The sequence below is a fragment of the Scyliorhinus torazame genome, chromosome 2, assembly GCF_047496885.1.
Source record: "Scyliorhinus torazame isolate Kashiwa2021f chromosome 2, sScyTor2.1, whole genome shotgun sequence".
In the NCBI taxonomy this organism is placed as follows: domain Eukaryota; kingdom Metazoa; phylum Chordata; class Chondrichthyes; order Carcharhiniformes; family Scyliorhinidae; genus Scyliorhinus; species Scyliorhinus torazame.
In genome coordinates this window covers 94,808,477-94,832,720 of record NC_092708.1, presented here as the reverse complement: position 1 = coordinate 94,832,720, position 24,244 = coordinate 94,808,477, and the positions used below count along the sequence as shown (strand labels likewise).

At 46.2% G+C, this 24,244-nt stretch overlaps 1 protein-coding gene across 2 annotated transcripts in view; it reads right to left on the bottom strand.

Annotated features, from left to right (window-relative positions):
• The window catches only part of fap (fibroblast activation protein, alpha), a 179,839-nt gene that overhangs the window by 69,896 nt on the left and 85,699 nt on the right, over positions 1–24,244 (bottom strand). For both annotated transcript variants that reach the window (XM_072474275.1, XM_072474284.1), the window contains 10 exons: positions 23,748–23,902; positions 22,110–22,204; positions 20,509–20,638; positions 20,350–20,394; positions 17,364–17,468; positions 17,184–17,254; positions 14,623–14,676; positions 11,141–11,265; positions 11,009–11,056; positions 2,800–2,898 (listed from right to left, as the gene is read on the bottom strand). In XM_072474275.1, coding sequence (XP_072330376.1) covers positions 2,800–2,898; positions 11,009–11,056; positions 11,141–11,265; positions 14,623–14,676; positions 17,184–17,254; positions 17,364–17,468; positions 20,350–20,394; positions 20,509–20,638; positions 22,110–22,204; positions 23,748–23,902 — 927 coding nt within the window. The remainder of the gene's footprint in view (positions 1–2,799; positions 2,899–11,008; positions 11,057–11,140; positions 11,266–14,622; positions 14,677–17,183; positions 17,255–17,363; positions 17,469–20,349; positions 20,395–20,508; positions 20,639–22,109; positions 22,205–23,747; positions 23,903–24,244) is intronic.

Below are 24,244 nucleotides of genomic sequence, written 5' to 3'. Positions count from 1 at the left end.
GACCTGACTTTAGGGAAATTGATGGGATTGAAGTCTGATAAATTCCCGGGGCCTGATAATCTGTTTCCCAGAGGAGTTCAGGAAGCGGCTCTAGGAATAGTGGATGCATTTGTGTTCATATTCCAAGATTTTATAACAGTTCCAGTTATCTAATGTAACTCCACTATTTAAAATGTTTAGCACAGGGCTAAATCGCTGGCTTTGAAAGCAGACCAAGGCAGGCCAGCAGCACGGTTCAATTCACGTACCAGCCTCCCTGAACAGGCGCTAGAATGTGGCGACTAGGGGCTTTTCACAGTAACTTCATTTGAAGCCTACTTGTGACAATAAGCAATTTTCATTTCAAAATGGGAGGTAGAGGGAAAACAGGTATATGTAGAAACCAACTATTTTCTAATACATCTGCTAGGTAATAGCGTAAATATTAAACCCCAGTTTTTACCCATTTTAAATTAAGGATTTCAGCACTCCCATAAACTCAGGTCATTTTAAAACATAGCTTCAACAGAACGCAGAAACAGCATAATTCATGCCAGATTAAAACGGCATTCTTATTCAGCTAACAAATACATTTGCAAGATAATGTGACACTAAGCAGTCCAAGGTCAGGGCAGGCTCCATGACAACAGCATAGCAACGGTACAGTAACCTAAAGGAGCCATTGTCCTAACAGTCAAGTCAGCAAGAATCCAGTTCAAGCCGCTGGCGATAACGGCACCAAATTGCATTCCATAACACAAATAAGAATTCATTTATGAAACAATTCAAGTTAATGTTGCACATTAAAGACAGACAGCTAACCGTCAAATCAAACTCATTTGATTCTAACCCAAACCAATTTGTATTACATAGGGGTAGATAGATGGCTAAAGACTGATATGATTTAGTATAACTATGATAGATCATACGGCCATTTTCCATTCCGGAATCAATCTATACTTTGACCTAACTATTCACTGTCTCCATCTTTCCAACTCTGACTCTTGAAGGAAATGCAAGCTGTTTTGCCGTAAGCAAGAAAATCATTTCTGTATTTTTTGAAAGTTATATTGTCTTCAAATTGCTTCTCTTTGAGCCCTTTTGCTAGCTGGACTTATTAGAGAATTAGATTTAAGTGATTCTCAATTGTAATCAACTAGAGTCAATAAAACGATTCTTATTTGCACCCGAAAAGTGTTAACTCAAATTTCTACCGAGTTTTAGTGTTCGCAAGTGCCACTAGATCCATATGGTAGATCTCTACATTATAGATCGGTAAGCTTGACATCGGTGGTGGGAAGAATTCTGGAATCCATTATCAAGGATTTGATAGCAGAACACTTGGAAAATAGTGGAAGGATTGGAAGAGTCAGCATGGATTTACGAAAGGGAAATCATACTTAACAAATCTACTGGAATTCTTCGGGAATGTAACTAGTAGAGTTTATGAAGTGGATGTGGTTTATTTGGACTTTCAGAAGGCTTTCGACTAAGTTCCACACAAGAGATTAGTGTGAAAAATTAAAGTGCATGGCATTAGGGGTAGTATATTGAGATGGTTAGAAAACTGGTTGGCAGTCAGGATACAAAGAGTAGGAATAAATGGATCTTTTTCCAAATGGCAAGCAGTGACTAGCGGAGTACCGCACTGATCGGTACTGGGACCCCAGCTATTCACAATATATATTAATGACTTAGATGAGGGAACGCAATGTAATATCTCCAGCTTTGCAGACGGCATAAGGCCTGGTGGGAGGGTGAGTTGTAAGAAGGACAAAGAAATCTTTCAGCGTGATTTAGACAAGTTGAGTGAGTGATAAAATGAATGGCACATGCAGTATAATTTGGAAAACTGTGAGGTTATCCGCTTTGGTCGCAAAATCGGGAAGGCAGATTATTAACTGAATGGCTATAGATAGGAGAGGGGAATGTGCAACGAGACCTCGGTGTCCTCGTACACCAGTCATTGAAGATAAGCATGCAAGTGCTGCAGGTGGTAAAGAAGCCAAATGGTATATTGGTCTTCATCGTGAGAGGATTCGAGTACAGTAACAGGGCTGTCTTGTTGTAATTATACAGGGCCTTGGTGAGGCCACACCTGCAATATTGTGTGCAGTTTTGGCCTCCTTATCTGCTGTAGCGGGAGTACAGCAAAGGTTTACCAGATTCCTGGGATGGCAGGACTGATGTATGAGGCGAGATTGAGTCAGTTCGGATTGTATTTGCTGCACTATAGAGGAATAAGGGGGTCTGTTTTGGCCTCAACTACTTCCTGTGGTAACGATCTTCAGAGGCCAACCAGACTCTGGGTGAAGAAATTTCTCCTCATCTCTGTCCTAATGGTCTACCGTGTATCCTCAGACTGCAACCCCTGGTTCGGGTCACTCCCACCATCGGAAACATCCTTCTTGCATCTACCCTGTCTAATCCTGATAGAATATATTTTCAAGAACGAGTTCGATAGAGCATTTGGGGTGAAGGAGATCAAACGATATGGGGGAAGGCGGGATCAGACTATTGTGTTGTATGATCAGCCCTGATCTTAATGAATGACAGAGTATGCATGAAGGGCCGATTGGCCTCCTCCTGCTCCTATTTTCTATGTTTCTGTGCAGTGCCTTCCAGACAGCTGTGTGGCCTCACATTCATACAACTTAGTGGGAAAGTTCCTTGGCTATATCCTCTGCTCTCATTTAAGTGAAAACTACTGCCATGGGGATGACCAGATTTTAGTTCCTGAAGCATTATTATATCGGTGACATTCATCAGGTAAAAATACATCAGTCGTCTCTGCATGCTAATTAGACTGGTTTAACTTACTTGTGCCATCTAGTTCCAAAGTTTTGAGAATTTTTGTTGGCATCTGAATATTCCGAAGTTCGTCTTCCAATTCTTTGTTATCTTCCAGAGGTTTTACCACTTGAAATTTAAAAAATCTGTTTTTAGTTCTTCAAGAATCTAAAATAAGATTAACCTTACCATCAATCAGCGTTTGCTTACCGGCTAACAAAACTGGATGTACAGTTCAGAAATTACTCGTAATAATAAAAAATTTAATTTACCAAAAATAATGCAGGAATATTTTGTGATTCTGCAATAAACATTTTTATTACATCATGTGGCAGATGATGGAAATAGAATTAGATGTAATAAAGGCAGAGTAAAGCAGGACACGTTCTTTCTGAGTATTGTTGGGCGGAATCTTATCAATATTTGGCAAAGTGTCGGTTCCGGTGGGAAAACCAGTGTGAATCCCATTGGCGGTGGGGTGGGAAATTCCACGGAATTTTGAGCCTCCGTAACAACAATTTTTTTTCCCACGGGAGTGCTTGTGGCAGCCTCACGCTGATTCACTCACTGTGGTACCCTCAATAACGACGCTTAGAGTGTAAACAGTAAAGAAGGCTTTAATAAACTAAGAACTAGACTAGTGTCGAGACGTGTGCTAACAGCTGCACTGCCCACAAGGCGGCCCCTTATATGAGGCTTCCAGATGGGCGGAGCCGGAGGCGGAGTTCCCCAGGGTTCCAAGCCCGGTCTTAAAGGGGACATCACCTTACATGATGACAAGGGTACAGTGTTACAGTAATTGTTCATCACACTCACCCCAGGGCAGCTTGATCTGCAATCAGTGGGGAGCTCCAGAAAACATCTCCCCAGCAATTGTTTCAGATCTATTAGGAGGGATGGCTATCTTAAGCCTAGATTCTCTGAGGGAGTCCTCACCAAACTACTGGATGTTGTGCAGCAGTTAAGAGCACCTATACCCTTGTTCCCACAGATATCCTTCCAGCAAGGACATCACCCCTGCCTGGGAGGCTGTGGCAGTCTTAGTGCCAGCTCACTGCAAAAGATCATGGGGGCAACAGTGCCGCAAGAAGATGAATGACCTTCTTCGCGTAGCCAGAGTAATCTGCCTCCTCCAGTCTCCAGCTGAACCCTCTCACACAGATTACTCACACCTTCAAGGTGATTTCTCACCCAGTCACCTCACAGGTTGCCAGCACCTACCAAGAGGCCCTTCCCCCTCATCCCCAATCTTCACAGGCACCCCCAGTGGCTAAGCTGTTCCTCACATCCCCACTCCCACTCAAGGAAGGGGGAGGTAGCATTTCAGGCAAATAACTGCCTCTTGTGGCAGACGTGGCACAGCTGGTTCAAGTGAAGCGTACAATTAGTATGACAAGCACATTACTAGAGGGGACCCTCAATTTTGATAAACTTGTTGAGTTCTTTGAGGAGGTAAACAGCTAGGTGGATAATGGGGAACCTGTGGATGTGATATATCTAGACTTTCAGAAGGCATTTGACAAGAAGCCGCATTAAGGATTGATTCCGAAGGTGAGATCGCAGGGAATTGGGGGTAGAGTATCAAATTACATTGAGGATTAGCTGACTGACAGAAAGCAGAGGGTCAGGATAAATGGGTCCTTCTCTGGCTGGTGAACTGTAACTAGTGGGATAATGCAGGGATCAGTCCTCGAACCTCAACTGTTCACAATCTATATAAATGATCTGCAAGCAGAGACAGTGTGCAACATAGCAAAATTTACGGATGATATTAAAATAGATGGGAAAGCAGGCAATGAAGAGGAGATAAAGATTTTACAGGTGGCTATAGATTGGGCCAAAATTTGGCAGATGGAGTTTAATTTAGATAAGTATAAGGTTATCCATTTTGGCCAAAAAAATAGAAAGGCAAATTATTATCTAATGGAAGAAAAATTCAAAATGCATTTGGGCAGAGGAATCTGGGTGTCTTTGTTCATGGATCGCAGAAAGTCGGTATGCAGGTACAGCATGTAATAAAAAAAGCCAATGGAATGTTAGTGTTTATTGCAGAACGACTGGAGTATAAAAGTAGAGCAGTATTGTTGCAATTTTATTGGGTGTTGGTGGGTCCACATCTGGAGTATTGTGTCCAGTTTTGGTCTCCTTATTTGAGGAAGGATGTGGTGGCACTGGAGGCATTTCAGAGGAGAGTCACCAAATTGATTTTGGGAATAAAAGGGTTGACGTATGAGGAGGGGTTAAACACTTTGGGCTTATATCGCTGGAGTTTAGAAGGATGAGAAGGGATCTGATCGAGGTATATAAGATACTAAAAGGGATTGATAAAGTAAACATAGATCAAATGTTCCCCCTTGTAGGGCAATCTAGAACAAGAGGTCACAGACACTGGGGGCGAAATTCTCCCCCAACGGCGGGATGTCCGCCGACTGGCGCCAAAGCCGGCGCCAATCAGACGGGCATCGCGCCGGCCCAAAGGTGCCGGAAGGCTCCGCATCTTTGGCGGCCTAGCCCCAACATTGAGGGGCTAGGCCGACGCCGGAGGGATTTCCGCCCCGCCAGCTGGCGGAAATGGCGTTTGTTTCCCCGCCAGCTGGCGCGGAAATGCGGCGCATGCGTGGGAGCGTCAGCGGCCGCTGTCAGTTTCCCAGCGCATGCGCAGGAGCGTCAGCGGCCGCTGTCAGTTTCCCGCGCATGCGCAGCGGGGAGAGTCTCTTCCGCCTCCGCCATGGTGGAGGCCGTAGCGGAGGCGGAAGGGAAAGAGTGCCCCCACGGCACAGGCCCGCCCGCGGATCGGTGGGCCCCGATCGTGGGCCAGGCCACCGTGGGGGCACCCCCCGGGATCAGATCGCCCCGCGCCCCCCCCCCCCAGGACCCCGGAGCCCGCCCACGCCGCCTGGTCCCGCCGGTAAATACCAGGTTTGATTTACGTCGGCGGGACAGGCAATTCCTGGGCAGGACTTCGGCCCATCCGGGCCGGAGAATCCAGCGGGGGGTCCCGCCAACCGGCGCGGCCCGATTCCCGCCCCCGCCCAATCTCCGGGAGCGGAGACTTCGGCGGGGGCGGGATTCACGGAGGCCAACGGCCATTCTCCGACCCGGCGGGGGGTCGGAGAATGACGCCCAATAATCTTTATTAGTATCACAAGTAGGCTTACAGTAACATGACAATGACGTTACTGTGAAAATCCCAAGTAGCCACACTATGCCACCTGTTCGGATACATTGAGGGAGAATTCATAATGTCCAATTCACCCGACAAGCATGCCTTTCACGACTTGTGGGAGGAAACTGGAGCACCTGGATGGAACCCACGCAGACAAGGGGAGAATGTGCAGACTCAACACAGACAGTGACCTAAGCCAGGAATCGAACCTGGAGTAGCACGGTAGCGCAGTGGATAGCATTGCTTGCCTCATGGCGCCCAGATCCCAGGTTCGATCCCAGGTCTGGGTCATTGTCTGTGTGGAGTTTGCACGTTCTCCCCGTGTTTGCGTGGGTTTCGCTCCCACAACCCAAAATGTGCAGGGTAGGTGGATTGGCCACGCGAAATTGCCCTTTAATTGGAAAAAAAATTAATTGGGTACTCTAAATTTATTTTTAAAAAGGAATCGAACCTGGTACACTAGCGCTGTGAAGCAACAGTGCTAATCACTGTGCTGCCTTGCCACCAATATAGATTGAGAGGCAGTAGATTTATAACTGAGATGAATCATAGAATTTACTGTGCAGAAGGAGGCCATTCAGCCCATTGAGTCTGCATCGGCCCTTGGAAAGAGCACCCTACTTAAGTCCCACGCCTCGACCCCTATCTATCCCCTTTAACCCAGTAACCCATAACCCCACCTAACCTTTTTGGACTCCAAGGGAAAGCTAGAATGGCCAATCTACCTAACCTGCACATCTGTGGACTGTGGGAGGAAACCGGAGCACCCGGAGGAAACCATGCAGACACGGGGAAAGCGTGCAGACTCCACACAGACAGTGACCCAAGCCGGGAATCGAACCTGGGACCCTGGAGCTGTGAAGCAACTGTGCTAACCACTATGCTACCACTATGAGGAGGAACTACTTCCTGCAGAGGATGGTGAATTTGTGGAATTCGCTGCCCCATAGTGCGGAATCTGAGTCATTAAATGGTTTCAAGAAGGAGATAGATATATTTCTGATTTTAAAAAATGGGGGTAAAGGGATATGGGGAAGAGGTAGAGAGTGGATTTGAGGCCAAGAAAAGATCAGGCATGATCTGATTGAATGGCGGAGCAGGCCCGAAGGGCTGAGTTGCCTATTTCTGCTCATAATTTCTGAGTTCCTCTGTTTCATTCTTCCAGGTCACAAAGGCTGCAGAGTTGACAACCCTTCTATCAGCCACAGTTACCCAGCCCAACACTAATTCCTGACAGTCAAACTTCCCAGAGAAGTGCATTTGAACTTCAAGGCAGTTTAACCCCATTTTCCTCACACTGCTGCCTGAGCGTGGGATTCAACTCACACTGCAGTCGTCCTCCCCCAATGAAAGGGTCTTGATACCTCATGAGGCAGGGATGCAGCACATTCCTGAGTCACGCACTCTGCCCTTACAGCCTGGCCTCTCATGGACCCCACTCAGGTACCTCACTGTCGGCCCCAGTGCTGCCCTCTGCATTCACTTCCTCCCACCGACTTTTCAGCTCCCTCTAAAGAAGGACATTCCTTCAGTGGCAATTTGGGCACACCCCCACAAACACAAGGAGCAATGCCTTCATGTCAGCTTCAAGACCCCCTTAAAGCAAGGGATGCCCCGAGATGATTGCGAGTAACCCCTCCACCAAAGATTGAGAAACTGAACGCCAACCATGCCCCCAAGGTGAACTTATATTGTCCCCCGTGTCCTCCCTGGTGCCTCCTGAGCATTTAGCACCCAGGAGGGTGATGGCTGACTGACAGCTGGGGCGGGATTTTCCAACTCCCCGCCGGGTCGGAGAATCGCCGGGGGCAGCGTGAATCCCGCCCCCGGCGGCTGACAAATTCTCTGGCGCTGGAGATTTGGCAGGGGCGGGAATCTCGCTGCACCGGTCGGCGGCCACTGGCAGCGGCCCCCCAGCGATTCTACGGCCCGCGATGGGCCGAGTGGCCGCCCATCCTTTTTGCCGTTCCCGCCGGCGTAAATTAGAGTAGGTCCTTACCGGTGGGACCTGGCGGCGCAGGCAGCCTCTGGGGTCTTCGGGGGGGGGTGCGGTGGGGATCTGGCCCCGGGAGGTGCCCCCACGATAGCCTGGCCCGCGATCGAGGCCCAAAGATCCGCGGGCGGGCCTGCGCCGTGGGGACACTCTATTCCTCCATGTCGGCTGCTATTCCTCCGCGATGGCCGACGCGGAGGTGACCCCCCCCCCCCTGCGCATGCGCTGGGATGACGCCAGCGCACGCTGGCGCTCCTGCGCATGCGCCAACTCGTGGCGACTGGCAGAGGCCCTTCGGACCGGTTGGCGTGGCGCCAAGCCCCTTCCCCGCCGGCCGGTGCGGCGCAAACCACTCCGGCGCCGGCCTAGCCCCTGAAGGTGCAGAGGATTCCGCACTTTTGGGGCGGCCCGACGCCGGAGTGGTTCATGCCATTCCTTCCCGCCGGAGTTGCCCGCCCGCCGATTACGACAGAATCCTGCCCAAGGCCTCTGAAATCCCCCTCGGAGGTGAGGTTGGCAGATTTACTTTTATGTAAAGCTTTTGTAAATGGTGCCGACGTGACGCCAGCGTCCAGTGAATATTCAGTAAGTGGGCAAATCCTGAAGTGCTCACTAATGACATGCTAATATATTAAACGAAGATCCTGAAATCCCAAGGCAAGGAGAGCTGAAAATCAGAAATCATGATCTCGCCAAAGAGAACCGTATTATCTGATTCTCTCCGGATTTTGCACTCGTCTCGCTGTTCCCACTGACGGCTAACGCGGACTCAAATAGATCGTACCCCCCCCCCCCCCACCCCCCCCGTGTCTGATCTATAATGCTTTGGTGTCTACCCCAACTTGAAACTTTCCACTGATTAATATTCTCCAGTTTTACAAGTGGTTAGCACTGTTGCTTCACAGCACCAGGTTCCAGGTTCGCGGCGGGAGTCTCCGATCCCGCCGAATGCCCGCCGAGTTCGGCGAGTCCCGCCGGCCCCATTCGCGTGTGGTCCCACCTGGCGGAACCTCAGTGTTCATGCTGCGGGGGCTGTCCTGGTGTGAGATGGGGGGATCCGACTCTGGGGGGGCCTCCACGGTGGCTTGGCCCACGATCAGAGCCTTCCAATCGGCTGGCGGGCATATCCCGGGGGAGGCCTATGTTCCTCCGCGCCGGGCCCACCATGTTGCCCAGGGGCCGGCACGGAGAAGTCAACCCACGCGCATGCGAGAACTCGCTCCGGCCATGGCGCGCATGCGCGAACTCGCGCCGGCCGTGCTGGCACCCATATCGGCACCTGGAGCTGCATGAGGCTCTCCAGTGTCGTGCTGGCCCCCTGTGCGGCGCAGGATCGCTGATCCTAGGGGCCAGGTGGTGCCGTCGTAAAACGCTCCAGCGTTTATGAAGGCGTCAACACTTAGCCCTAGGATCGGAGAATCCCACCCTCGATTCCCGGCTTGGGCCACTGTCTGTGTGGAGCTCTGAATTCTCCCTCTGTGTACCGAACAGGCGCCGGAGTGAGCGACTAGGGGCCTTTCTCAGTAACTTCATTGCAGTGTTAGTTTAAGCCTACTTGTGACAATAATAACAATTATTATTATTATCCTTGACTACCAGAAATGTAACTTTGCTGTAAACAAAGGGAAAATGAAGCCAGCAGTGAGCAGTAACAGTGATGGTCAATTTAAACAAGCCACCATTTTGAAAAATAAGGATATCCGCATGGTAAGAACAGAATATAACTTAGGAATCTGAAGTATTACAATATTTGATATCTTTGGAGACACCCTTTTAAAAGTTATATCCCCCTATCTCCAATTGCATCGCTCCAAACACCAGTTACAATCCTGAAACTGGTTGAAAGACAGAATTCAGCTTGATCCATTGAACCCCTACAGTGCAATAGAAGGCCATTTGGCCCATCGAGTCTGCAATAGGAGGCCATTCGAAAGAGCACTCCACCTAGACCCACTCCCCCACCCCATCCCTGTAACCCCATCTAACTTTTGAACATTAAGGGGCAATTTAGCTTTGTCAATCCACCTAATCTGCACACCTTTGGACTGTGGGAGGAAACCGGAGCACCCAGAGGAAACCCATGCAGACACAGGGAGAATGTGCAAACTCCACACAGTCACCCAATGTCGGAATCAGACCTGGTTCCCTGCCACTATGATGCAGCAGTGTTAACCACTGTGCTACCGTGTGAAGAATGTCCTGCTCACTATTTGGAACACCAGTGGGAAGCCCATGTTGCTTCTGTCTGGAGACCCAATGCTATTTCAATACACTCAGACACCTACCTGGCAACATTAGACCTCCCACTCAATCATATCCTCTTTAGCATGCAAATCCTGTCCCTCTGAGCTGCCACTCAAACAGAAACCAATAGCTCTGCAGTACTGACAGCATTAATGGGAGGGGTGACTGTTGCCAGTATTACATTAGTGCCTGTGCAGAGAATCAGTAATGCAACCTCCTAAGTCAGGTAAGTGGGGTGGGTTGGGTTCTGAGAGAGGTGGCTGTCAGGGAAGTGTCGATAGCGGGGATGGCCTCCTGTCACCCATCCTCCTCATTGATGTAGATTCCCTTGATCAGGGGCAAATGCCTGAGAACCGCCCTCCCCCACATAGCAAGAAGTCTGTAGACAAATGCGTCACGCATGGTTACTGTAGTCAGATGGCAAGTCCTCCACCCACTGCTGCTTGAATACCTGTGGAGACAGGATGAGGCTCTTAAGTGTGGTCCTTAAGTGACCACATAAAGTCCTCCAGGTGAAACATCTACCTTCCAAACATAAAGCCCTTGAGCGAGCAAGGCGGTGGGGTTCCCACACTGCACCTTCCCACCTGATGAAACAGCTCCAGTCACTACCACTTCCAGACTTGCTTTGGGGTGTGGAACAATAAATTTCCCCAATATTTATTCCGTGCTCATGTTCTATTCAATGCCTATTGATGACTTTTTTCTAAACTCATTAAATCAACTGTGAAATTAGACATTTTTATCAATTGAAGGTCAGAGGCTCTGGCAGATTGTTACAATACACATTTTCAGAACAATCAATTCATGTTAAGAGGGAGTAAAATAGTGATTACCTTTATCATTGATAGCATTGTAAATTGCAAATGTAGGTATTCCAGGACCTGCATGGAACAAGGAGCAGATATAAAAGCCATCCGAATAAGCAGTATTTTGATTTCAATAATTAGTTTCCATGGTTCACTTACCATAACAGGATAGCTTATAATATTTTCCATTTTTACTGAAGTATGCCGAATAGTATTGACAGTGTTCCTTCATCAGCTCACAGGTAATACATTGCTGTTTCAGAGAACTTGTTCCAAGTTTAATTCTACAAATAAAAGAAAAACTTCAAATATCTAGGCACCAGGCCCAAATGGAATTCATCCAAGGCACCTTTTTCATGGCAGTGAATTTAGTCATGCCTTTCTTTCAAAAGCCCGCAGGAATGCCAGTAATATCTTATGATTTGAAAATAGTCAGTACCATCTCCATCTTTAAAAAGACGAGCAGGATTACACAGGGAACTACAGACCAATGAATAATATCTGCTGTTGGTAAATTTTAAAAGGCATGCTAAATGCGGTTGAAAGAGTTTGAGAACACAATTATCAGGCGGTGATAATGAATGCAACCATACATGGAGAATTTTGCTGACTGTACTATTGTCAGGATACCAAGGCACACAGACAGGCAGAGAAAGCAAATAAACAGCTACTTAGCTTAAAGCATCGGATCTATGAAGAGAGTTTGAAGAACCTAGGGTTGTTTACACTAGGGAAAAGAAAGCTCAGGAGAGACGTTATTCAAGTCCTCAAGATGTTTAGGGGAATAGATGAGTCAACCCTTGGATATGTTTAAGATTGCCATAAAATTCTAGAACTTGGGACACGGCTCAAGATTAAAGTGGGATGAAGCGCAGATACTTTAGATTTAATTACCTTGCATGGAGAGAGGTGACATTGTGGGGAAAAAGCATAAAGGAAGATAGTGGAAATAGACAAATTAAAATATTGAAGGAAAATTTGAGGCAGATTGAAGAGCTTTAGCTTTTGTCAGGGACAGGTGGATTGTGGAGTCCTTTCCGGTTCTAGATCTTCCTCTTATATAGTGTGGCATTACCGCTTTAAATATTTAGGAGAAGTTGGAGCAGAGTGTTAGCATCTTGGTGAACCAATAACAACTTGCATTTATATAGCACTTCTAATAATGCAAATAACCTTGGGATATTTCAGAGAGGCTTAAGGGAGAAAGAGTGTCTCAAATTATAAAATATCTACATGTTTTAAGATGGTGATAGCTATTGTTGGTGATTGTTTTAAGATGGTGATAGCTATTGTTGGTGTTTCTTAAAAATTAAAATCACATTCATTGTAAGTGGAGCAATGCATTTGTTATCTTATCAATGACGTTGCTTCATAGGTGTGAAGGTTCAAATGATTGCAGATATTCAAGCCCATTTGTAAAGGCAAATCCAACTTTTCAAGGAACTGAGTACATTAAGGAATGTAACAGTATGAATCTTCTTTCAATTGAACTAGAAAGATGCACCAAATGTATTGAGCAACTGATTCTATCATAGATTAGAATCAAAATTTTTATTAAAAGCTTTTTATTGTGAAAATGAGAGTAAATCAAAACATTCCTTTAACATTTTATATTATTTTAATAAAACAGACACACTGTAACCTCTCCAGTCTGAAATGCTTGGGAAGAAGTCATTTCAGAATTTTGCAATTTTCTGTGTTATGAAATGCAAGACGAACCACAAGTATGTTAATGTGTCAATATTTACCTGAAAGATATGTTCTGACACCCTGGGCTAATGCGTGGTCAATTCCAGGCCCGTTTGACCCAGAGTCACAACACAACTGAAATTAACTCTTAATTTTAAAAATACCCAAAGTATTTGGTCTTTGTCTGCCTAATAACTACAGTCACCAGGTTTGTAAATTTAAATACAATTAAGGTTCATTAATAACAATACCTATAATTAAATAGTCAGTAAATACAACAGGTTAACTATTATCTCATTTCTAACCCCCCTCCCCTGTAACTCACCCCACCCTCTGCACACACAAGACAAACAAGGAGAGGAAAGAGGGGTGTAAAAAAGAATACTAAATTAAAAGAATAAAAGTCTCTGCTTCAGATGGATGTCTTCCAGTTAGATTTTCCTTCAGTCTAGGCCTCTAGTTGGCTGTCTTTGCTTTCAGTCTGTCATGGTTTTCACTGCAGATTCATCAAGATCTCGAGACTTCTCTGCAAACTCATAACCAGCAGACAGGAAACATTTGGGAGAGAGAGAGAGTGTGTGAGAGAGAGAGAGAGAGAGAGAGAGAGAGAGAGACAACCTCTAGGGGACGATTCTCCGATATGGAGGCTAAGTGCTCACGCCGTCGTGAATGCCGTCGCGTTTCACAACAGCGCGTACAGGGCCCCCTATTGGGGGCCAGTATAGCGCTGGAGTGGTGTACGCCGCTCCAGCATCCTTACGCGGCGCCAAATGGGTGCCGCGCCAACCCGCGCATGCGCAGTCGGGGCAGCCTAATCCTGCGCATGCGCAGTTGGGCCGCTCCATCCTGCGCATGCGCGGGGAATGCCTTACGCATGCCGGCCCCTCACCAACATGGCGGCGGTGTTCTGGGGCCGCACGCAGAAGGAGGTAGGCCCGGGAGGGGAGAGGCCGGCCCGCCGATCGGTGGGCCTCGATCGCGGGCCAGACCCCATTAGAGGTCACCCCGGTGAAGGAGCCCTCCCCCACAGGCCCGCAGAGTTACCGCCGGCAGCGACCAGGGGTGGATGGCACCGTCGGGAACCTGTCGTGTCGTAGTGGCCGCTCGGCCCATCCGGGCCCGAGAATCGCCACTCGCTGGTTCTCCGAGCGGCCCGGTGCGAATCGCACGCCGCTGGTATCTGGGGGGTGGGCAAATCGCGTGCGGGGTTCGGGGCGGCGTGGCGCGATTCGCGCGGTGCCCTGGCGATTCTCCCACCCGGGGGGGGGGGGGGGGGGGTGGGGGGGGCGGGTGGGGGGGGGCGGGGGGGGGGGAGAATAGCGCCTCTACTCTCAGGTTTTCAGAAAACACCCCACTGGGCAGGACCCAATCGCTGTCTGCCGTTCCAAAGATCATGGAGCCCCCAAATTAAAATACATAAAACACTGATAAATCATTATAAAGCAGTAATAAATATGGTTTTACTTATCCAAATACTGTGGGCTGGATTATCCACTGCCGGGATTCTCCGTTACGCTGGAACCGCACCCACATCTGGGAATCCGCCGGCGTGGGGCTGCCCACAATGGGAAACCCCATTGGCCAACTGGTGGAATGGGGAATCCCGCTGCCGGCGGGAATGCGCCACACAAGAAAACGGGTGTGGTGGGGCAGAGAAACCTGCCCTCTATCTTCCTTAAGTGGGATTTTTCAGTCGCACCAGTCCCCAAACCAGAAAATTCTGCCCAATGGCCTGTCAAATTTTCTATCCTGGCCACGGTGGGCGGGACCTGAAAATTTACCTTCTTGTTTCTACTCCCAAAGTACTGTACCAAAATGAAATGATGCCATGAGTAGCTTGGGTCTCCTCAAAGAATTTTCAGGCAACCAGTGTTTCTAAACAATATATTTCTGGAGTTGAGAGGTAACAGCATTTCTTTCAACAGGATACATATTTTATTTCTAAAACTTACTTATACAAGTTTCTTCTCCCTGGATACGATTCATATTCATTGCTAATGTAGTAACTGTAATGCAAACATATGTACAATGAATATCAGACTGTAAAATTAATAATCAAGAACTGGATGATTATGCTTTCTAAAAATCATCTTCAAGCAGGAAGTGTTAATAATGGTTATTAGAGGATAATGCAATCACCACATATGGGACTTCAGAACATTCTTTATTGAAAATGCCATTAAAATTAAGATTTATTTTCGATGTTTTTATGTTGATGCAGAAATACTATTGGAAATCTTTAAATATTATTAACCTGTGTAACCTTTACCTGTAGTTACCTCAGAAACCCTCATCTATCTCTATTTCTATACATTTCTATAAACTATTCTGGAATATCATATAAGCAATATGGGATAGTGGGCATTTAAATTGTCAAAACCTTTGAAAATAATGTCAATTGTTGAATTGGCTGTGGGAGAACGGGCAGAAATGCGATTTGCTAAGGCAGCACGGCGGCGCAGTGGTTAGCACTGCTGCCTCACGGTGCTGAGGACCTGGTTCGACCCTGGGTCACTGTCAGTGTGGAGTTTGCACATTCTCCCCGTTCTCACCCCCACAACCCAAAACAATGTGCAGGGTAGGTGAATTGGCCACGCTAAATTGCATCTAAATTGGGGAAAAAAGAATTAGGTACTCTAAAAAAATTTTTTTAAAGAAGTGCAATTTGCTGAAAACTTGATAAAAGACAAAATTGCAATAAAACAATGGATAGGGGATTATCCATTTGGGAGACTATGAGCTGGATCCTCCGATTTTGAGGATATGTCCGGAGCATGTGTCTAGTCTTATTACCAAAAGGTAGGTACCGCCCCTGCACCGATGCTCCGCCCGGTGGGGGCTTCCAGTTGGGCCATGTAAAGCCCGGCTTTACCGGCAGATGCGGATGGGCAATTGTCGGGTCAGTGGTCGCGCATGCGCACGGCGGCGACCTGCAGCGGTCGCACCGTACAACATGGCTCCAGCCACGCACGTACCCGGCCTGCCAGATAGTGCTCCCCTCACCTCGCCATTCCCGGACCACCCCCCACCAGCCCCCCCAGCCCCTGCCGAAGTCCCCCTGGCCAGCGGAACGGCTCCTCCACCCACCCCCCCCCCACCCCCGGCGCTTGACACAGTCCACAGCCGCCATGTGTGGTCACCGGAAACTGTGAACACACGTGTCCCACTCCCCCCTCCGCATCGCAAAGCAGCCCACCCCCCCCTCTGCATCACAAAACAGCCCCCCACCCTCCCCACATCGCAAAGCAGCCCACCCCCCCAACCCCCCCACACCCGCATCACAAGCAGCCTCTCACCTCTAGATTTTCTGGGTGCCCTCCCTTCCCCCAAGTGCAGGAGTGACCCAAACCGCCACCCCAAGGGACCCCCTTATGTAGGTAGATCCACCCACGGAGACCCCTAACTAAGGGACCCCCACACAAACCTCCTAACTAAACGACCCCCCCTTCCCCCCTCCCCCCCCCCCCCCCCGAGTGCATTCCAATCACACACCCCATGCTCGGGTGATTTTGAATTGCTGAGCTAAACATTGACAACAATTAACTCTGTCTGATGTGGTTGACGTTTGTAAACATTGTGGTTATAGCACTGAGAGTTACTCATCCATGAAGGAAGATGAATGAAGTAAGGCTTACAACTGTGTTTGTGGAAGCTGTCAATTCGAACTCACTAAGAAAAATAGATGAATGGCTTGCAGCTAAAGGGTCTGGTCACTGCTTTTCTCTTTCCAGGAATGATCACGTGGTGCTTCCCCTGTCTGAGCCAGCAGGTACCCAGGTGAATGTTACAATAGAGGGGCTTGGAATCGCTGCTCCTGAGGGCCTGTTAATGCCGTCATAAACGCCGTCACGTATTGGTGAAACTTCTTGACTCCAAACACAACCGACTGCCTTTCTTTCTCCAGCTGGCAGTTGCCCTTTTCAGTCTGGGAGAGGATACCTGCAATGTAGCTAATGAGCTTTCCTGACCTGTCCTCCATTCAATGTGACAGTATGACTCCTTTCCAATAGGGAGAAGCAGCACATGTCAGCACTAACTCTTTAGCTGGGTCATAATGCACCATCAGGCATGATGACTGAAGCAGTTACTTTGATGCTACAAAAGTGTTTTCTTGTTGTGACTTCCATGACCAGTGGGGTTCCTCCTCAGCAACAGGCAGAGCGGTGGCAATCCAATTACTACAGGCTATTAGCACAAACATATCAAATACTATGACAATGGTTGGTAAAGTAAATAAAGGGCTCTTTATTGAAGAATAATAGGATTGAAGGAGAGCTCTTCATGTATATATTACCTACTGATCAACACTGCTCCAATTACCATATAACATGTAAACGTGCATCAGTTCCTGTGATGATGTATACCAAACCACTTATTCAGAGTTTGTTAACCAGCAATATCACCCATTCTAATTAAACATGTTTATTTATTAAATGATCAAAATGCAAACAAACTATTTGGTGCAATATCTTTGCAACATTATGCATTCTTGATTTATTCTCTATATACTTACAGGGCATCCTTTGTCAGGGTCACTATGCTTATGACTTCCCATTTACCAGTTGTAATCGCAGTTACTGTAGGCTTTAAAGAAAGAAAATGAGGGACATTAATCTGAATCAGTTTACAAAAACTTCTAAAAATGTTTAATTGTTTCATCAAAAACTCATGTGCATGAGTCATGCATACATACCGGATTCCCAGCCACCTTATGGATATGCTTATATCCATCGTTACCACTAATCACCTTGTAGAAACCAATGTTGTTTGCCTCAAAGAATGGCTCCGATGCTTGAAACTACAAATATTGCAAATAACAGGCATGAAAATGTTAGAAATTCAAAATGCTAGTATTGAAAGAATTTTTTTTAAGAGTTGAATTTAAAGTATCTCGACAAAATATCTTTCAAATCTTCTCTGGCCACAGGAGAGGTGCCAGGGGATTGGGGGATAACTAATGTGGTACCATTATTCAAGAAGGGAAGCATTGAAAAAAATAGGTAATTACAGATCAGTGAGTCCAACATCAATAGTAGGGAAATTATTGGGAAAGGTTCTGTGGGACAGAATTGATCTCCATTTGGAGAGGCAAGGATTAATCAAGGATAGTCTATATTGCTTTGTCAGTGGGAGATCATGGCTAATAAATGTAATTGAATTTCTTGAGGAGGTGACGAGGTGTGTAGATGAGTGAAGTGCAATTGGTGTAGTCTACATGAACTTTAGTAAAGCTTTTGAAAAAGTCCTGCAAGAGAGTGAGGTCAAGAAGGTAAAAGCTGATGGGATCCAGGGCAATTCGGCAAATTGGATCCAAAATTAGCTTCGGGGCAGGAAGCAGAGCATGACAGTTAATGGCTGTTTTTATGACTGGAGTCCTGTGTCCAGTGGTGTACCGCAGGGATCAATGCTGGGTCATTTGCTGTTTGTAGTGTAAATTAATGATGTATACATGAAAGGGATCCAAAATTAGTATGATCAGTAGGTTCGCAGATGACACAAAAATTGGTGGTGTGGTAAATAGCGAGGAGGAAAGCCTTAGATTACAGGACGATACACATGGGCTGGTCAGATGGGCAGATCAGTGGCAAATGGAATTTAACCCTGCAAAGTGTGAGGTAATGCATTTTTGGAGGACTATCACAGCAAGGAAATACACAATAGATGTAAGCATCCATGGAATAGATCATGACAAACTGCCATAGAGGGGGAAAGCTTTGAAAAGGGATTCTGAAAGAGATGTCCCTACAGAAGAAAGATTCAAAGTGCTACCTTTTCCTGAATGTGTAAGTGGAACGAGAGCTGAATTTTAATGCCAAGTGTTGTTTAATGGGAATTTGTGTGCTAAAGTTAAGAAGCTGCATATATGTTGGCACTAGAACTGTGAAGAATGAAAGTTTAAATATTGTTTTCTTTTATTTTGTTTTAATAAAATGTTGTTTATGAAAATAACAAAGCCAGATTTCTTATATTATTACTCCCAGAACAAATCTATTTTTTATGCACAGTCTTAAAACTTAAATACGTAATGGGTCTCGTCCAGTCTCTTAGCCTTTGTTGAAGTCTGGCCAGACGTCTGTAACAGATAGGAAGTGCAGAGGACCAGATGACCTTGGGGTGTATGTCCAAAGATCCCTGAAGGCAGCAGGACAGGTAGATAAGGTAGTTAAGAAGGTATATGGGAAACTTGCCTTTTTAGGTGAGGTATAGAATACAAGAGCAGGGATTTGTGCTCGGACCCCAACTGTTCACATTGTATAGTAATGATTTGGACAAGGGAACTAAATGTATTATCTCCAAATTTGCAGATGATACAAAGTTGGGTGGGAGAGTGAACTGTGAGGAGGATGCAGAGATGCTTCAGAGGGATTTGGACAGGCTGTGTGAGTGGGTACATGCATGGTAGATGCAGTTTAAGTGGATAACTTTGAGGTTATCCGCTTCATTAGCAAAAATAGGAAGGCAGATTATTATTTGAATGGGTAAGGTGGGTAAATTGAGAGAGGTGGATACTCAGCGAGACCTTGGTTAGACGCTGAAAGTAAGCACGCAGGTACAGCAGGCAGTAAAGAAGGCAAATGGTATGTTGGCCTTCATAGCGAGAGAATTTGAGTATGGAAATAGAGATGTTTTACTGCAATTGTATAGAGTATTGGTGAGGCCACACCTGGATTAGTTTTGGTGTCCTTATCTGAGGAAGGATGCTCTTGCTATAGAGGAAGTGCAGCAAAGGTTGAACAAACTGATTCCTGGGATGGCAGGACTGTCATATGAGGAGAGACTAAATCGATTAGGATTATAGTCATTGGAGTTTAAAAGAGTGAGAGAGAATCTCACAGCAACTTACAAAATTCTAACAGGATTAGATGCTAGATTCAGAAAGAATGTTACCGATGGTTGGGGAGTCTGGAACTAGGGATCATAGTTTGAAGATAACCTTTCATTTTTCATTTCCATTTAGGACTAAGGTGAGGAGACATTTCTTCACCCAGAGAGTGGTGAATCTATGGAATTCACTATCACAGAAGCCAAAATGTTGTGTGATTTCAAGATGGCATTCAATATAGCTCTTGAGGCTAAAGGGATCAAGGAATATGGGGGGAAGGCAGCATCAGGGTATTGAACTTGATGATCAGCCATGATCATAATGAATGGTGGCGCAGGTTTGAAGGGCCGAAGGGCCTCCTTCTGCTTCTATTTTCTATGTTATGATGGAGCTGTATAAAATGCTCCTTGGGCCACAGCTGGAGTGCTGTGTGCAGTTCTGATCGCCGCACGATAGGAAGGATGCGATTGTGCTAGAAAGCGTGCAGAGAAGATTCATCAGGATGTTCCCTGGGCTGGAGTGTTTCAGCTATGAAGAAAGACTGGATAGGCTGGATTGTTGTCCTTAGAGCAGAGAAGGCTGAGGGGGGGACCTCAGTGAAGTGTATAAAATTATAAGGGAGATAGATAAGGTAGATAGGACGGAACCTTTCTCCTTCGAGAGGGGTCAATAACCATGGGGTATAGATTTAAGGTAAGGAGCAGAAGATGTAGAGGGAATTTGAGGAATATGTGACTCCAGACCCACAGCAATGTGGTTGACTCTTAAATGCACCCCAACCGAGAAGAATGTCCAACAAAGATTTTTAATGTATGAACATTCAGAGAAACAAAGTTATTTAAAGAATGCTACATACAACACCGATCCATCCAGTTCTGCTTGTTTCAACAAACTGACGATCCTAGTGTAGAACAAATATCCAGAATAAACAATGATTTTAAATGACTATGCATCGAGATATAAGAGTTATTGTAAAAATGAGAACATTTTAGGCATAGTGGTTGAAACCAGTCACCTTTAAACAAGTCCAAGTCACGTTGTTGAAATCACAAATTGTTAAAATCGCATAATTTTGTCTTCGTTCAATCCACTGCACAGAGATTTGTTCATCTGTTACCCACTTTATTAAACTTAGATAATATTCTCTGAAAAAGTTAATTTAAAATATTGAGGTGTGCACTAACAAATCAGCTGGTTAAAATTAAGAGACCACATTGAACATTGAAACATCTTATTTGATAAATGCTGAAGTCATTTTGGAAAAATAATTGCTGTTATCTGCAAATTAATTGAAGTGACCTGTTGAACCAAGGGCAAAACTTTCAGCACGGATGCTCCACAGCCAGGAGATTTTGCAGTCTTCCCCAACTTGTAAACCCACTGGCTTGGGCCCATTAATTTCTTCTCCAAGAATAATTATACTGGATGAAAGTTTCCAACAATTAAAGTGCAACAGGCGAGATTCTGTGATGGAAAGCTATCTTCTCCTGCCAGAGGAGAATTGCTATCGATTTACGTTCCCCCTGGGAGCGCAAATCGGGAAACAATTCAGTATCCCTTGCCATGCAAATTTGTGGATGTTGAGGAATCAAGAGATTCCCGAGGGAATCCCACTATCGGATCACCATTTCGAGCAGGCGGCCTGTTAGCCAAGTCGGGCCACCCCCCAACCATACCAAAAATCAACCTCCTCCCTGCAGCGCAAAGCAGCCCTCCACCCCTGGATTGTCTGGGTACTCCCCATTCTCTCATGTACGGGGGGTGACCCAGCCCCCTCCCCAGGGACTCTCTTAATAGGGAGACCCACAGAAAAGAGACCGGTGTCTGGTAGTTAGAGAGCAGTCCAGGCAGGGGCAGTGAAACAAATTACAGCTATAACACTTACTTGTCAGCTCCACAGGTTCATTTTCGGAAGCTGTGACTTGCATTAGCTGCAAGCTATTCATTCATTTCTAGTAGTGGGCTGTGATTGACAGCTAGCATTACACAGCTGCAGCCTTGATTAATTCATCTGACTTCATGGATGAGTGACATTAAGTGCTGAAACCCCAATGTTTACCAACATCAACCGCATCAATGGTGGCTAAGTGCATTGCAATCACATGCTTAAGTGACTGGAATACACTTTGTGATGCACACAGGATCCATGCTACATTGGAACCCAGAGCCGGTGGTGCAGAAATGTTTGGAGGGGATTCCAGTTCCACCCAGCTGGTGCTTCCCTCCATCCATCCAAAGTGTAGCCAAGGGCTGAGGCTGTTACCAAGGAGGATAAGGATGCCACTCTTCTCGGGGAACCATCAGCAGCTTTGGCATTCTTGGCCTCTTTGACTGAGGGGGTGTCTTTGCAGCAGGACTCAGTGATTGAAGCCCCACCTGCATTGATGCCTCTCAAACTATTGGTACTAATGTCAGCCCGCTACCATTTGTACCTCCATCATGAGGACAATCACCATGTGTATCTTAGCCCCAAGTAGAGAATAGTGAGCAGGCTGCTTCCACCTCCTCCATTGACTGCCATACTCATCACAGATAAATAGCTTTCTGACATTTACTAGCAATACTGATTAAAGAATGATAGATAAGCAAAGGAAACAGAAAATGAAAGAGGTATACCTTGAAATAAATTCTTCCGGGACTGAAAGTTCGGAAGCCACTGTGTTCTTGACATCTACAATAAATGCCTTCACTGTTGGAGCATTAGCACCAGCCTTGTTTTAAAAAAAAAAATATTGTATTGATAACAGGTATTTGTTTAAATTTTGAAAATGCTTATCAGCAACATAGTTCCTTGTTGATGGCATGTACTTGGAACATCTTAACTATTTTCTACAATATAATTGCTCTACTTTGAAACACTTTTTGCAAATAATATATTTCACAAATGTATATCATACTTCAGCTGAGGTTATTGTGTCATCAAGGGATATGGAGATAGTGGGAGGAAATGGCGCAGAGGTACATGATTAGCCTTGATCTGTTTTAATGGCAGAGCAGGCTCAATGAGCCAAATGGCCTACTCCTGTTCCTATTCCCCATGCATGTTTTCATCATCCTGTGAGTCTTATTCAGTATTAGTAAGTGGAAGGGCCAAGCCTATACTTTATTTCCTTTGCATAAAAAATATTAAAAATCTAAGGGGGTGTTATTTTCTTCTTTAGGGTTGGGTTCCAGCAGCTGGGGACTTCTGCTTGCCTTTCCATATTGGTCACAACTATGATCCATGTTCTAGGTTGAAGCATACACAGAGGAGTCCTGGTAGGATTACTCCTACTAAGAGTGAGCCCGTTAGCGTAAGTGCCAATACATTGGCAGTACTTCCAAGGAAGAGACAGTGAAGGACCGTAAAGGAGCAGGGATGCCCTGAAGGTTTTCAATGAATGGACGGAATTTTGTGGAGGCGTTGGAGGTCTCAGTCGCTGGCTGGAGAGCTGGTGAGAGCCCTGCATTGTCCCCTTTTGGGAAAGTCTTTGCATCATGTGTGACTGAAGGACTCAACAGGCCGGTGGCAGACCTTTCCCTGGGATCAAGAACCCCAGGGGCGGAAGCTCCTCCTCTATCATTTCCCCCCACTGAGTGCTACTTCACAATCTGAAGCTAGTAGCTCAACTAAACGGCAGTGCCATCATCTATAGGTCTTCCCGTCACTGACTTATTTGGGCTGGTGGTGGGATTGGTACCCGCAAGTCTTCCGCCTGATTCCACCCAAAGTCTTAGCTGAGACTGAAGCCTTTAGAAGGTGCTCAGTAATGGGCATGACAAAACCCTTTCTCTTTATTGGAGGATCTGGGCTCATCGCCAACTCTCCACTGCTATTTGAATGCAGTGGTTTGTACAAGAGATATGGGAGTGGTGTTGGGAATGGGGAGGTGGGGGGTGGGTTGCTGGACAATTGGTGGTCAGAAGCAGTCCTGGTTAGGGCTAGAGGAGGGAAATACTGGCAGACTTAGACCTCACTGCCTGACTTTTGGACCATCCCCACCACAGTTGTACTCAATTTTGGCTGGAAGTATAAAGGAGAACCTTTGAGAGAATCATTTAGGAAGACCTTTAAGACTTATCTAGATAGCACATGAACAGACGGGGTATAGGAGGATATCAGCGGTTGGTCTTGATAGGATATGTGATTGGTGCAGGCTTGGAGGGCCGAAGGGCATGTTCCTGAGCTGCATTGTTCTTTGTTCCTCCCTGTAATTATACGTAATACTATTTTTTAAAACATTTTTGTGCAAAAACTGATTTATGGAATTTTACCTTTGGGTATGGAATCTTTACTGTTTCTGGGTACTGCCCATCACCATAAAATGAATACTCTATATGTGGAACCTGTGTGTCATTGAATTCTCCATAGGCAAAATACCTTCCATTTGGTGACCACCATATAGCATTATTTGATGAGAACATTTCCTCTGCGGAAAAAAAAGATATTTCTTTGATTTCTGATCGGTTTCAGGACTGCATGAATAATTATGACAACAGAATGCATTTTTGAGGGCGGAATGGTGGCACAGTGGTTAGAACTGCAGCCTCAAGGTGCCAAGGACTTGGGTTCGACCCCGGCCCTGGGTCACAGTCCGTGTGGAGTTTGCACATTCTCCCCGTGTCTGTGTGGGTCTCACCCCCACACTCCAAAGATGTGCAGGGTAGGTGGATTGGCCACGGTAAATCCACATATAAATTGCTACTTAATTTTAAAAAAAATTTTAAAGAATGCATTTTTAGCATCTGACAGCAATTGAAACTAAATATTG